The sequence below is a fragment of the Bos indicus genome, chromosome 23 (assembly GCF_029378745.1).
Source record: "Bos indicus isolate NIAB-ARS_2022 breed Sahiwal x Tharparkar chromosome 23, NIAB-ARS_B.indTharparkar_mat_pri_1.0, whole genome shotgun sequence".
Taxonomy (NCBI): Eukaryota; Metazoa; Chordata; class Mammalia; order Artiodactyla; family Bovidae; genus Bos; species Bos indicus.
Genome location: NC_091782.1, coordinates 30,547,269 through 30,562,200, shown reverse-complemented (window position 1 = coordinate 30,562,200; position 14,932 = coordinate 30,547,269). Strand labels below are relative to the sequence as shown.

The 14,932-nt window shown below is 44.0% G+C and overlaps 1 protein-coding gene and 1 long non-coding RNA gene across 2 annotated transcripts in view; both read left to right on the top strand.

Moving 5' to 3' along the window:
* The window catches only part of LOC109577067 (BOLA class I histocompatibility antigen, alpha chain BL3-7), a 48,137-nt gene extending 42,858 nt beyond the window's left edge, over positions 1-5,279 (top strand). Inside the window, exon 7 of the mRNA XM_070777482.1 lies at positions 5,123-5,279. Coding sequence (XP_070633583.1) covers positions 5,123-5,244 — 122 coding nt within the window. The 3' untranslated portion in view covers positions 5,245-5,279. The remainder of the gene's footprint in view (positions 1-5,122) is intronic.
* A 7-nt stretch (positions 5,280-5,286) lies between these two features.
* LOC139178806 (uncharacterized) lies at positions 5,287-13,096 on the top strand. The gene is made up of 2 exons (XR_011563269.1): positions 5,287-9,645; positions 10,327-13,096. It is a non-coding gene; the product is annotated as an uncharacterized lncRNA (long non-coding RNA).
* The last annotated feature ends 1,836 nt before the right edge of the window (positions 13,097-14,932 follow it).

The following is a 14,932-nucleotide window of genomic DNA, read 5'->3' as shown; positions in this document are numbered from 1 at the left end:
ATGACATAGAAAGATCTGTATAATTTAGTGAAACAATGTATTACTTTGTAAAATTCTTATATTAGTACAAGAGATGCTCAATGTGCAAAATAGGCTGATAGATTTTACTGTGACAGAATAGAAAATAGTCAATGATATTGTTTCAGGTCCACTGTGGAAAAAACCTTTGAGAAACTACAACTTGTACAGTTTTAGTTTTGTATCCAAGATGGACATCCACAATTGTCTGAAAAGATTATTAAAAATAATACTCCTACGTATGTGTGGGCTTTTTCACTTTCATAGACTTCAAGCAAAATAATGAACTCAATGCAGACGCAAATTTGAAAATCCAGCGGTCTTCTAGTGAGAGAAACAAGAAAGATACTTGGAAAAAATGTAAAAAGCTCTATGCTTCTCACTACCCTGTTTATTTTGGGAAATAGTCATTCATATTAAATGCATGGGTTATTAATATTATTCTAAATAAACTAACAAAAAGTGTATTATTCATAGTATGGAAAATATGCATAGAAGTGGCCACATAATACTATCCTTGGGGTCCTCACTAATTTGTAAGATTGTGTAGATATTTTAATCAAAATCACAAACAGCCCCAGAGCTAGGATTCGGGGAGAAAGTGAGACAAAGAGTTCTCAGTGCATGAGGGGAATTCAGTTCAGTCGCTCAGTCATGTCCAACTCTTTGTGACCCCATGGACTGCAGCACGCCAGGCTTCCCTGTCCATCACCATCTCCTGAATCTTGCTCAAACTTATGTCCACTGAGTTGGTGATGCCCTCCAACCATCTCATCCTCTGTCATCGCCTTCTCCTCCTGCCTTCAATCTTGCCCAGGGTCTTTTCTAATAAATCAGTTCTTCACATCAGGTGGCCAAAGTATTGGAGCTTCAGCTTCAGTCCTTCCAATGAATATTCAGGACTGATTTCCTTTAAGATTGACTGGTTTGTTCTCTTTGCAGTCCAAGGGACTCTCAAGAGTCTTCTTCAACACCACACTTCAAAAGCATCAATTCTTTAGCGCTCAGCTTTCTTTGTAGTCCAACTCTCACATCCATACATGACTACTGGAAAAACCATAGCTTTGATTAGACAGACCTTTGTTAGCAAAGTAATGTTTCTTTTCAATATGCTATCTGGGTTGCTCATAGATTTTCTTCCAAAAAGCAAGCGTCTTTTAATTTCATGGCGGCAGTCATCATCTGCAGTTATTTTGGAGCCCCCAAAAATAAAGTCTTTCACTGTTTCCATTGTTTCCCCATCTATTTGCCATGACGTGATGGGACCAGATGCCATGATCTTAGTTTTCCGAATGTTGAGCTTTAAGCCAACTTTTTCACTCTCCTCTTTCACTTTCATCAAGAGGCACTTTAGTTCTTCTTCACTTTCTGCCATAAGGGTGGTGTCATCTGCATATCTGAGTTATTGAAATTTCTCTTGGAAATCTTGATTCCAGCTTGTGCTTCATCCAGCCCACCATTTTGCATGATGTACTCTGCATATAAATTAAAAAGCAGGGTGACAATAAAAAGCCTTGACTCACTCCTTTCCCAATTTGGAACCAGTCTGTTGTTTCATGTCCTGGTTCTAGCTGTTGCTTCTTGACCTGCATACAGTTTTCTCAGGAGGCGGGTCAGCCCGTCTGGTATTCCCATCTCTTTAAGAATTTTCCACAGGTTTTGTAATCCACATGGTCAAAGGCTTTGACGTAGTCAATAAAGCAGAAGTAGATATTTTTCTGGAACTCTCTTGCTTTTTCGATGATCCAGAGGATAATGGTAATTTGATCTCTGGCTCCTCTAGCTTTACTAAATCCAGACTGAACATCTGAAAGTTCACAGTTCACGCACTGTTGAAGCCTGGTTTGGAGAATTTTGAGCATTACTTTGCTAGCGTGTGAGATGAGTGCAATTGTACGGTAGTTTGAACATCCTACCTAACAGGATTTGAAATAGCTCAACTGGAATTCCATCACCTCCACTAGCTTTGTTCATAGTGATGCTTTCTAAGGCCCACTTGACTTCACATTCCAGGATGTCTGGCTCTAGGTCAGTGATCACACCATTGTGATTATCTGGGTTGTGAAGATCTTTTTTGTACAGTTCTTCTGTGTATTCTTGCCACCTCTTCTTCATATCTTCTGCTTCTGTTAGGTCCATACTATTTCTGTCCTTAATCGAGCCCATCTTTGCATGAAATGTTCCCTTGGTATCTCTAATTTTCTTGAAGAGATCTCTAGTCTTTCCCATTATGTTGTTTTTCTCTATTTCTTTGCATTGATCACTGAGGAAGGCTTTCTTATCTCTTCTTGCTATTCTTTGGAACTCTGCATTCAGATGCTTATATTTTTCCTTTTCTCCTTTGCTTTTCACTTCTCTTCTTTTCACAGCTATTTGTAAGGCCTCCCCAGACAGCCATTTTGCTTTTTTGCATTTCTTTTCCATGGGGATGGTCTTGATCCCTGTCTCCTGTACAATGTCACAAGCCTCATTCCATAGTTCATCAGGCACTCTATCTATCAGATCTAGGCCTTTAAATCTATTTCTCACTTCCACTGTATAATCATAAGGGATTTGCTTTAGGTCATACAACATTCAGAAAACGAAGATCATGGCATCCTGTCCCATCACTTCATGGGAAATAGATGGGGAAACAGTGGAAACAGTGTCAGACTTTATTTTTCTGGGCTCCAAAATCACTGCAGATGGTGACTGCAGCCATGAAATTAAAAGACGCTTACTCCTTGGAAGGAAAGTTATGACCAACCTAGATAGCATATTCAAAAGCAGAGACATTACTTTGCCAACAAAGGTCCATCTAGTCAAGGCTACGGTTTTTCCAGTGGTCATGTATGGATGTGAGAGTTGGACTGTGAAGAAGCCTGAGCGTGGAAGAATTGATGCTTTTGAACTGTGGTGTTGAGGAAGACTCTTGAGAGTCCCTTGGACTGCAAGAAGATCCAACCAGTCCATTCTGAAGGAGATCAACCCTGGGATTTCTTTGGAGGGAATGATGCTGAAGCTGAAACTCCAGTACTTTGGCCACCTCGTGCAAAGAGTTGACTCATTGGAAAAGACTCTGATGCTGGGAGGGATTGGGGGCAAGAGGAGAAGGGGATGACAGAGGATGAGATGGCTGGATGGCATCACTGACTCGATGGACTTGAGTCTGGGTGAACTCCGGGAGTTGGTGGATGGACCAAGGGAGGCCTGGCGTGCTGCGATTCATGGGGTCGCAAAGAGTCGGACACAACTGAGCGACTGAAATGAACTGAACTGAACTTATCCTAGTCCCTGGAGAAGGCAATGGCACCCCACTCCAGTACTCTTGCCTGGAAAATCCCACCGACGGAGGAGCCTGGTAGGTAGGGGTTGTGAAGAGTCGGACAGGACTGTGCAACTTCACTTTCACTTTTCACTTTCATGCATTGGAGAAGGAAATGGCAACCCACTCCAGTGTTCTTGCCTGGAGAATCCCAGGGACAGGGGAGCCTGGTGGCCTGCCATCTATGGGGTCACACAGAGTCAGACACGACTGAAGTGACTTAGCTGCCGCAGCATCCTAGTCTCTCGTTCTAGAATTTTCCAAGGACTAATATAGATCATCTTTGATCTCTGTGATGAGGCTGTTATCTAGTTCTTGTGCTGCTTTTTTCAAAACCGTCGTCTTGAATGTTCTGTAGCTCAGAGGGTAAAAAATTTCGTTCTAAGTCTGGATATCTGATGTGCAGCCTGGTGACTATAGTTGATAATAATCCTGTATTATATACTTTAAAATTTATCTCAATCATTCTCATCATCCCTGTCAAACAGACACACACATAAGGTAAGTTGATGATTACATTAATTAGCTTCAGAGTGTACATATATATATATAGCAACATGTAGTACACTCTAAATGTGTACTGATTTGCTAAGTGTATGTCAGTAAAGCTGGGGAAAAAATCACTGTCTGTCCTTTCTCAGGATGGTCACATGATGCTGCTTCAGTGACCCATGGAGGTAACACACACTGTCAATTTTCTGATTCTTCCTCAGACCCTCCAAAGGCACATGTGACCCATCACCCCATCTCTCACCGTGAGGTCACCCTGAGGTGCTGGGCCCTGGGCTTCTACCCTGAGGAGATTTCACTGACCTGGCAGCACAATGGGGAGGACCAGACCCAGGACATGGAGCTTGTGGAGACCAGGCCTTCAGGGGATGGAACCTTCCAGAAGTGGGCTGCCCTGGTGGTACCTTCTGGAGAGGAGCAGAGATACATGTGCCATGTGCAGCATGAGGGGCTTCAGGAGCCCCTCACCCTGAGATGGGATAAGGAGGGGGTCGGAATGGAGCTTCCTCTCAGATAAAGCAGGAGCCCTTCAGGACTCAGTTCAGCAAGGTCAGGACTGAAGCCTGAAGTCTGGGCTCCTTCCCTTTCTTCCACAGAACCTCCTCAGACCCCCTTCCTCACCATGGGCATCATTGTTGGCCTGGTTCTCCTCGTGTCAGCTGTGGTGGCTGGAGCTGTGATCTGGATGAAGACATGCTCGGGTAGGGAAGGGAGGGAGGGCCCTGAGTTTTCTTGTCTCGCTGGGGGTTTCAAGCTAAGGTAGAAGTTTACCTGCCTGGTTACTGAAAAGTACCCTCCACACACGTGTGGAGTCTGGAGCTGATGTTATCACTTGTCTTTTCTAAAACACGTGTGAAAATGAAAGACAAATTCCTAATTCCAGCTAGGGACCAGGTTTCTAGCACTTGAAGGTCAGAAGGGAGGTCCTTGCTGAGAACAGACCTCCAGGAGGGCAGTTGGTCCATTCCTTACATGTCTCCCTTCTCTGTGTTCCTGATCCTAGCATGAGTTTTGACCACAGTTCCAGAAAGTTCTCTGGGGTCCAGGACTAGGGGTTCCTCTAGCATCTTATGACTCAGTCTTCTCCCTGGCCTCTCACATGATATTTTCTTCTCACAGGTGAAAAAGGATGACCTACACGCAGGCTTCAAGTAAGTATGGAGGGGGTGATTCCTGAGACACTTGTGTGAGTGCAGACAGGAGGCCATGGGGGGCTCACTCTCCTCAAAGTGCCTTCTCTTGTTTCTCTTCTGTGGGTTCTGATCACGTCCTGGTCTTGTTCTCCCCCAGGCAGTGACAGTGCCCAGGGCTCTGATGTGTCTCTCATGGTTCCTAAAAGTGAGACCCTGGAGAGTCTAGATTGGGAGAGGGACTGGGGCAGAGGGGACACACTGGGTGGCAGGGGTCTCTGAGCGCAACATGTGAGCATGTGGGGGGCTGTGGAAAATGTCAGCCCTTACATGACCGACCTGAACTGCTTCCTGATTCTTTTCTCTCACATTGTGAGACACCTGTCTTGTGGGTGAAAGGTTGTTGCTGAATGACGCAAAGACACTGGGGTTCTTGGCCTCCGGAGGAGAAGAATTCAATCCAGGGTCAGAGACGAGGCTTGATCACTCAGAGCTTTTCTGTAATAAAGTTTTATTAAAGTATAAAGGAGATAGAGAAAGCTTCTGACATAGGCATCAGAAGGGGGCAGAAAGAGTACCCCCTTGCTAGTGTTAGCCATGGAGTTATATACTCTCTAATTAGTTATTACAGTGAATCAAAAGACTGTCTGGAGGTTGTAAAGACCTCACTAGACCTACTCCCATAATTTACACCTTAAGATAACAGGATTAGCCAGAAGGTTGTTTCCAGAGACTATCCTCAAGCAGGATACATGATTATTATATAATCCTAACCAGTCCATTCTAAAAGCGATCAGTCCTGGGTGTTCTTTCAAAGGAATGATGCTGAAGCTGAAACTCCAATACTTTGGCCACCTCATGCGAAGAGTTAACTCATTGGAAAAGACTCTGATGCTGGGAGGGATTGGGGGCAGTAGGAGAAGGGGACGACAGAGGATGAGATGGCTGGATGGCATCACCGACTCGATGGACGTGAGTTTGAGTAGACTTCAGGAGTTGGTGACAGACAGGGAGGCCTGGCATGCTGCAATTCATGGGGTTGCAAAGAGTCAGACACGACTGAGGGACTGAACTGAACTGAAGGGATGTAGAGAGAAAAAAAAGTTTGTCCTTTCCTCCTCCTTGAGAATTCCAGACCCCTCTCTCCTTGGGGACCCCTAGACTTCTTATCAACCTGCCTAGGAAATGACTCTGTCATGGGGACTGAGTGATGCTCGGTCCTGCTTTGTGATGTCAGATCCCCAGACTGCTCTTTCTGCAGCTGCATCTGAATGTGTCTGTGCTCCTATTAGCATAACGTGAGGAGCTGGGGAGACTGGTTACCCCTGCCCACCATGCCCCCTCCCCACCCTGACCTGTGTTCTCCTCCCTGATCCACTGTCCTGTTCCAGCAGAGACGGGGCTGGGCCATGTCCATCCCTGTCTTTGCTTGATATGCACTGAGTAATGGTGTCTTATTTCCTTATTGAAAATAAAATCTGTATATATGAATTTGTTTTTTCTAATTAGTGGCATGAAGGGAGACCAGATAATAAAGGTGAGGATTCCTAAAGTTTGAAAGAGAAAATAAATGGAAACACTGAGAACCTTCCAGATCCATCCACATTTGCTGTGCTGAGTCAGCTGTAAGAGAGACAGGCAGTATATGAGGGGCTGAGTGTGGACAGGGCCTGTGCCCAGTCAGTGATCAGTGCATGGTGGGCATGCATTGGACTACCCATGCACTGCCCATGGTCACTCCTGGACTGGGTCCTCTTCTCCATTCCTTTGTACTTGTCCCTTCATTAAACCCTTGTCCCACCAAGGACCTGTGATCATGGACTCAGAAGTCACCTGGGCCTTGTTGTATCTCCAGCACCATGGGCAGGGTGTGTTTCTTAAAAGATCAGCCTAGGCTCAGGCCTTGGTCCAATCCTTAGCTCCTGTCTTTTTTTTTTTTTTTTTTTAACATGTTTATATTTTGCTTTTTTAGTTATTGATTTTTCTTCTCGTTGGTATAATGACTGTTCTTTTTCATGTGTAGAGTCCTTGTCTCATTCTTCTCTGGGTTACCCCATCTCTGACAGTAGCAGGGGTCACTTTGCCTGTCATTGTCCCCACAAGTCTAAGGGGTCCATGCACACAGGATTCTCAGTGGTGTCAAGAGAGAAATTTCAGAGTCATCCAGCTCTTACACTCCTTTTAGAGATTTTGCTGGATTCTTCTTTCCAACTTTTCTCCAACTTTTTAAAGGAACCACATGCTGAAAGTTGCAAAAGGAGGGACCCAATAGTTTCATATCTTGACTTAATTCTTGCTGGACTTCTCTTTTCTCTGCAGTCTGCCCCCTTTTCTGCCCTTACATCTTCTAAGGCTACTACTGTTGGCTCCCATCTCAACTCATGGGTTTAGAAAGCAGAGTCTAATAAAATCACAGAAGGTTGACTACAGGAGCCAGAAGTGAAGGATCTTCCTTTCTGAAGAGACAAAGAGCCTTGTGTGTGGTGTGCAGGCTGATTGGTGTGGGAGGGAAGGGAGATCAGCCTTTGTAAGCAAAATGCAGGCAACATTGAGGTCAATGCAAATGGATGTTCTGTTGTAGCTGCCACAAGACAGCATGTGGCCTGAGATCACATTAATAAAGACACTGTATCTAGAATAGTGAAGTGCTTTACATTGACCATTCATTGAACTGATATTTGTTGTGTGCCAGAGACATGACACACTATTTTTGCATCTAAGAGAGTTCAATGAACAACAGACAAACCTTGTCAGCCATGTGCAGTGTGTTCTAGGAGGAAGGGTCAGAGTGTGTACTGGGAGCCTAGTAAGAAGTAAGAAGGGAAGTGTTTCCCTTAGAGGTTGGTTAGTGCTCTGAGGACGGTGACCCAGCATATAAGTGTGTGGGGACACTAAAGGTGGCTGTGTTACTAGGGTGGACAGTGGGCATCATTGGGAAAGTGACCATTGAGTAAAGATATGAAGGACATGAAGGAATGTCCACAAGGATGTTTGGGGGAGGATCTTTCCAGGCAGTGGAGCCTCCAAATGTACAAGGGCAGGAGAGTGTCTGTGTTCAAGGAAGAGTCAGGAGGCAGGTGTGACTGAAGGAGCAAGAAGTTGAAATGAGATCCAATGATGGGCCAGATCCTGTGGGCCTCCAGGATGTTAGAAGGGGATTGATTTTATCTCAGTAGGATATGAAGTTATAGGATGATTTGAACAGAAGAGGAGCTGGTGTGACTGCTCTCTAGAAGCATCGGTCAGGCTGCTGTGCAGAGTCAGGAGGTAAAGGGGAAGGGAGGCGCAGAGGAGCCTGAGGGAAACAGCGCAGGGTCCAGGGTGGGGATGCTGCTGCTTGTCTGGGGTGTGAGCAGGGAAGATGAGTGAGTGGATTCTTGATCTATTCCGAAAATGCGTTTTACAGCATTTCCTAGTGAATTCAATCTGAGTTATGAGAAAGAATGAAAGAGGATTGCAAAATTTGAGATTTGCAACTAGGCAAGTGGGGTGCCTATTGTGGAAATGAGGGGACTCTCAAAGGAGCATATTTGAGGAGGCATCACCATCAACATTCAGTTCAGGAAAGTGGCAACTGAGTTGGGTTTACGTGAGATGACTTGACTGGAGAAATTAGATGGAAGAGGTTGTTGTTGTTGTTGTTCAGTCACCTAGTCGGGCCCAACTTTTTGTGATCACAAGGACTGCATCACTCCAGGCTTCCCTGTCCCTCACCATCTCCAAAAGTCCACCCAAGTTCATGTCAATTGCATCAGTGATGCCATCTTGCCATGTCATCCTATAACACTGTCTTCACCTTCTGCCCTCAATCTGTTCCAGCATCAGGGAGTTTTCCAATGAGTCAGCTGTTCACATCAGATGACCGAAATACTGGAGCTTAAGCTTCAGCATCAGTCCTTCCAATGAATATTCAGGGTTGTTTACATTTAAGACTGATCAATTTGATCCTCTTGCTGTCCGAGGGACTCTCGGATGTCTTCTCCATCACCACAGTTTGAAGGCATCAATTCTTTGGTGTTCTGCCTTCTTTTATGGTCCAGCTCTGACAACCATACATGACCACTGGGAAGACCATAGCCTTGACTCTAGGGACCTTTGTTGGCAGAGTCATGTCTCTACTTTTCAACACACTGTCTACGTTTGTCATTGCTTTCCTTCCCAGAAGCAATCATCTTCTGAGTTCATGGCTGCACTCACCATCTGCAGTGATTTTGGAGCCCAAGAAGAGGAAATATGTCTCTATTTCCTCGTTTTCCCCTTTTATTTGCCATGAAGTAATGGTGCCAGATGCCATGATCTTAGTTTTTTCAATATTTAGTTTTCAGCCAGCTCCTTCACCCTCATCATGAGGCTCTTTAGTTCCTCTTCACTTCTGCCATTAGAATGGTATCATCTGCATATCTGAGATTGTTGATAAAATAGGTAACACCATATAAATGATGTTTAGAGCCTTGAGAAGATGTCACAGATGAGGGGAGAATTGGCTACAGAAGGGGAAGGACAAGGACTGAACCTTGGACCCCCAGCGCTATGGGAACTGATGAGACCACACACCTGAGCAGACAGCACAGTGCTGACACCACGTCTAGACGGCACATGGAATGGGGTCCTGATCCTCCGTGTGCGCAGGACTCACCTGCACTCCTCTTAGAGACAGACTATCTGGAACAGACATATAACATGGTTGGTACTGATCTTAAGATCTCACATGTAGTAGAGTGTCCAGGATGCCACATGGCTGTGCACCAGCCTTATCAGTAGGGCTCATTCATAAGGAATTTCTGGATTCCGTGCCCAACATTCTGAGATGTGGGTCTGGGAAGAGTCCTGAGTATTGTGTAACAATCTCTACAAGCAGTGCTGAGTTTCACGCAGACTGGGATCCACTGACGTTAGTGATCAGAGAATGATCAAGGTGGGGAGGAGTCTTAAACACACAGTTAAATGTTTTTCCTGAGAGGAAAGAGACAAAACATTTGGTGGGCATTACATGTTGTTTCTGCCATGTGCTATCACTAGGTGGAGTGATTATCAGCTCAGCATAAAGTCTCTGAGTTGCTGACTTCTAAATTTTCTCCACACACACAGAAGAGGTAATTATGTGACACGGTGCAATTGTCAGATAAATCCATGGTGGTAATTATTTTACAGTACAGAAGTGTATCAAATCAATAACTGTACTCCATAAACTGACTCAGTATTGTATATCAATCATAATAAAGCAGAAGGAAAAGTCTCTGAATCCTTGCTGTCTGAGATTTTCCCTACATGGTATTCTTACTTAGTTCTGTGTGGGGGAAAAGGATTTCAACTTGTTCTAAATGGAACACAGAGAGACAGACTTGTGGTTTTGTTTTATTTCAGAGAAAGCCTCAGAACAGCCCTGAGGCTACACAGCCGGGAACAGAATAACGATTCCACCCGGGTCAGGTCCCACATAAGAACGCCTGCCCTGCAGGTGGGCACAGACACCACTGTTCACAGCACTGTCAGCCCTGATGCTGAACAATGGACCCTGCGGCTAGACCTGTTGTCTCTGCTGCTCCTGACACCTGGACAACACACTGCCACCTCCGCCATGTGTGCCAAAGCATTCAGCCCAGTTCAGCCTCTGTGTCACCGTGTCCTGAGTCAGAGTCCAGCATGTGGTCACCTGCCTGGTGGAGCCTCAGGCTCTTTCAACATGCAGGAATTTTGAAGCAAGATTTTCTGTCTTATGGAGGAAGGTGGGCTCTGTCTACTACCAAGATTGTCAAGTGTGGTGGTGGTTTAGTGCGCTAAGTCATGTCCAACTCTTGCGACCCCACTGACAATAGCCTCCCAGGCTCTTCGGTCCATGGGATTCTCCAGGCAAGAATACTGGAGTGGGTTGCCATTTCCTTCTCCAGGAAATGTTCCTGACCCAGGAATCGAACCTGGGTCTCCTGCATTGCAGGTAGATTACCGACTGAACAATGAGGGAAGCCCTAACTTGGGAGAGGATACAGAATCTGGGGTTGGAGAAGAAGGGTGAAAGAGGAGAAAGAAAGACGAATTTCAATTTGTGGAGCAGTGATCTAGATCAGAACTTAATCTACTACCTTGTAGCCAGTCTGATTGGATGAATGAGTAAGTGACTAATAAATGACGTCTTTCAGCTTCTTCTGTGATGTTCTGTTATGAGGTCCAGCTCTGTCTACTCTAGTTTATACTCTCAGATAAGCAGAGTTCACTTCTGAATGATGAAATGATTACTCAAAATGTCTTCTCCCTGCTGTTGTCTCTTTCCAGGCTTAGAACAAGAAGACCTATAAGTCCTCATGGGATGCATACATATATACTGACATCTTACTACATGTTTGATCCCTGGGTTGGGAAGATCCCCTGGAGAAAGAAAAGGCTACCCACCCCAGTATTCTAGCCTGGAAAAGTCCATGGACTTCCATGGGGTCCATGGGGTTGCAAAGAGTCAGACACGACTGAGTGACTTTTCCTTTATTACATGTTAATTTCTCTGTATATGCATTTTGCTGGAGAAAGTATCTATAAAATTGATTATTTTACATGTGAACCACACAAACATCTTTTTAAAATACTAGTTTAGACACCAAGCTATAATCTCTGGCCCATGGAGAACTAATAATCCATCAGTCTTAGCAGATCTAGTGATACGATGAAAATGCTCATCTTTTTCTTGGCAATTCCAGTCTGGGTCAAAATAAAGTAGAAGTTTACTTGCTTACACTCACTTTCAATGTCTGTTTGTTTCTTACTGTGAGCTGATAGCAAACATTTCACAAACCAGCACTGGCTCACAGAAGAGATAAAGTATCATTGATTAAGGCGGACTTGTATTCTGGTGACTACCCTGGTGCCAGAAAAATTGCAGGATTGAAAAAATAGGCCTAGAGATTCCATTTTTGGTAGCATAGTTGGCCTGGTTTAAAGGCTTCCTTGTTCAGTGAAAACAAATAAAAATAATAGATTAGGTATAAAAAGCTTCCATAAAGTACAGTATCAAGAGAATAAATGTGTAGGCCAAACTATAAATGTGGGCAATATTTCAGAGGGAAAATTTGTTTTTATGCTTAGGGCATTAGCCAAATCTGGAAAAATCTTACCTTTGGTTTGCTCAAGCTTATGAGCTGTAATAGGAAATGTAACCCAGAGTTTATTTGCCTGGAGAGCATAAGAGACATCCTCTCTGTGAAAATCCAGAAACCAAGATTCATATCCTTAGAAAGGATGTGAAGAATTTGGAACCATGGAAACTGCTGGTGGGAATATAAAAAGGTGCTACCACTTTGGAAAACAATCTGGAAGTTCTTCCAAGTTTGAACCTAGTGTTACTCTATGACTCATAAATAAACTCCATTCCTAGATATTTACCTGGGAAAAATTAAAACATCTGTCCACAGAGAAGTTTATATGTGACACTCACAGCAGCATTAATCATGATAGCCAAACAGCAGAAATAACTCAAATCTCCATCCCTTCATGAATGAATAAATAAAAGTGGTATAAACCTGCATTGGAAAATTATTTGAAAATGAAAAGAGGAAGTACAGATGTCTAGTACATGGATGCCTAGCATGGGTGAGCCTTGAATACATTATGCTCTGCAAAAGAAAACAAGAATAAAAGATCATATTAATTGTTGGATTTTATATAGGATTTATAAGCAAATCCATTTAGACCAAAAGTAGATTAGTGTTTGTCTAGAGATGAGGGGAATGTTGAAGGGAAATGGGGGCTGACTTCCCAGGAATAAATTGGTACCTCAATGCTTGCTTGCATGCTCAGTCTCTCATTCATGTCTGACTCTTTGTGACCCTTCAGACTGTAGCCTGCAAGACTCCTCTGTTCATGCAGTTTTCCAAGAATACTTGAGTGAGTTGCCATTTTCTTTTCCAGGGGATTTCCCAACCCAGGGATTGAACCCATGTCTCCTGATTCTCCTGCATTGCAGGCAGATTCTTTACCACTGAGCCACCTGGGAAGTTGGTACCTGGATAACAACATTCTAAAAATGCTTCTGGGTGATGAAAACCTTCCAAAATTGGTTGTGGAGATGGTCACATCTCTCTGTGAATATGCTAAAATTGATTCTTTTCAGTGGGTGAATTATATTTCAATAAAGTTGTTCTAACAAGTGCTAAGTTGTTCAGTCGCCCAGTCATGTCTGACTCTTTGTGATCCCATAGACTGCAGCACACCAGGCCTCCTTGTCCCTCACCATCTCTTGGAGTTTGCCCAAGTTCATGTCCAATGCATTGGTGATGCCATCCAGCCATCTCATCCTCTGACACTCTCTTTTCCTTCTGCCCTCAATCTTTCCCAAGATCAGGGACTTTTCCAATGAGTTGGCTGTTCACATAAGGTGACCAAAATACTGGTGTTTCATCTTCAGCATCAGCCCTTCCAATGAGTATTCAGGGTTGATTTCCTGACTGATTTGATCTCCTTGCTGTCCAAGGGACTCTCAGGAGTCTTCTGCAGCACCACAGTCTGAAGGCATCAATCCTTTGGCTTTCTGCCTTCTTTATGATTCGGCTCTCACAAATGTATGTGACCACTAGGAATATCATAGCCTTGACTATAGGGACGTTTGTTGGCAGAGTGATGTCTCTGCTTTTCAACACAGTGGCTAGGTTGGTCATAGCTTTCCTGCCAAGAAGTAATCATCTTCTGATTTTATGGCTGCAGTCACCATGTGCAGTGATTTTAGAGCCCAAGAAGAGAAAATCTTTCTGTGGAAAGCTTTTAAAGAGATGGGAGTACAAGACCACCTTATCTATCTCCTGAAAAACCTGTATGTGGGTCAAGAAACAACAGTTAGAACCCTTGTATAACAACAGAGTGGTTCAGGATTGAGAAAAGAGTACAACACGGTGACAACAGAGCTTTCAACAGCATGTCATGACCCACACAGTCAAAGGCTTTAGTGTAGTCAATGAAACAAAGGTAGATTTTTTTTCTGAAATTCCCTTGCTTTCTCTATGATCCAGCAAATGTTGGCAATTTTATCTCTAGCTCCTCTGCCTTTTCTAAACCCAGCTTGGACATCTGAAGTTCTTGATTCACATTATTCTGAGGCCCAGCATGCAGGATTTTAAGCATGACCTTACTAGCATGGGTTGTTGTTCATGTACTCAATCGTGTCTGACTCTTTGCAACCCCATGGACTGCAGCATGTCAGGCTTCCCTGACCATCACCAGCTCCCAGAGCTTGCTCAAACTCATGTCCATTGAGTTGGTGATGCCATTCAACCATCTCATCCTCTATTGACCCCTTCTCCTCCTGCCTTCAATCTTGCCCAGCATCAAGGTCTTTTCCAATAAGTTGACTCTATGCATCAGGTGGCCAAAGTATTGGAGATTCAGCTTCAGCATCAGTCCTTCCAATGAATATTCAGGGTTGATTTCCTTTAAGATTGACTGGTTTGATCTCCTTGAAGTCCAAGGGACTCTCAAGAATCTTCTCCAACATCACAGTTCAAAAGCATCAATCCTTTGGCCCTCAGCTTTCTTTATGGCCCAATTCTCACATCCATACATGACTACTGGAAAAATCACAGTTTTGACTATACAGACCTTTGTCAGCAAAGTAATGTCTCGGCTTTTTAATATGCTGTCTAAGTTGGTCATTGCTTTTCTTCCAAGGAGCAAGTACTTTCTAATTTCATGGCTGCAGTCACCATCTGCAGTAATTTTGGAGCCCAAGAAAATAAATTCTGTCACTGTTTCCATTGTCTCCCCATCTATTTGCCATCAAGTGATGGGACTAGATGCCATGATCTTAGTTTTCTGAATGTTGAGTTTTAAGTCAACTTTTTCACTCTCCTCTTTCACCTTCATCAAGAGGCTCTTTACTTCCTCTTCACTTTCTGCCATAAGGTTAGTGTCAACTGCATATCTGAGGTTATTGATATTTCTCCTCACAGTCTTGATTCCAGCTTGTGCTACATCCAGCCCGGCATTTCGCATGATG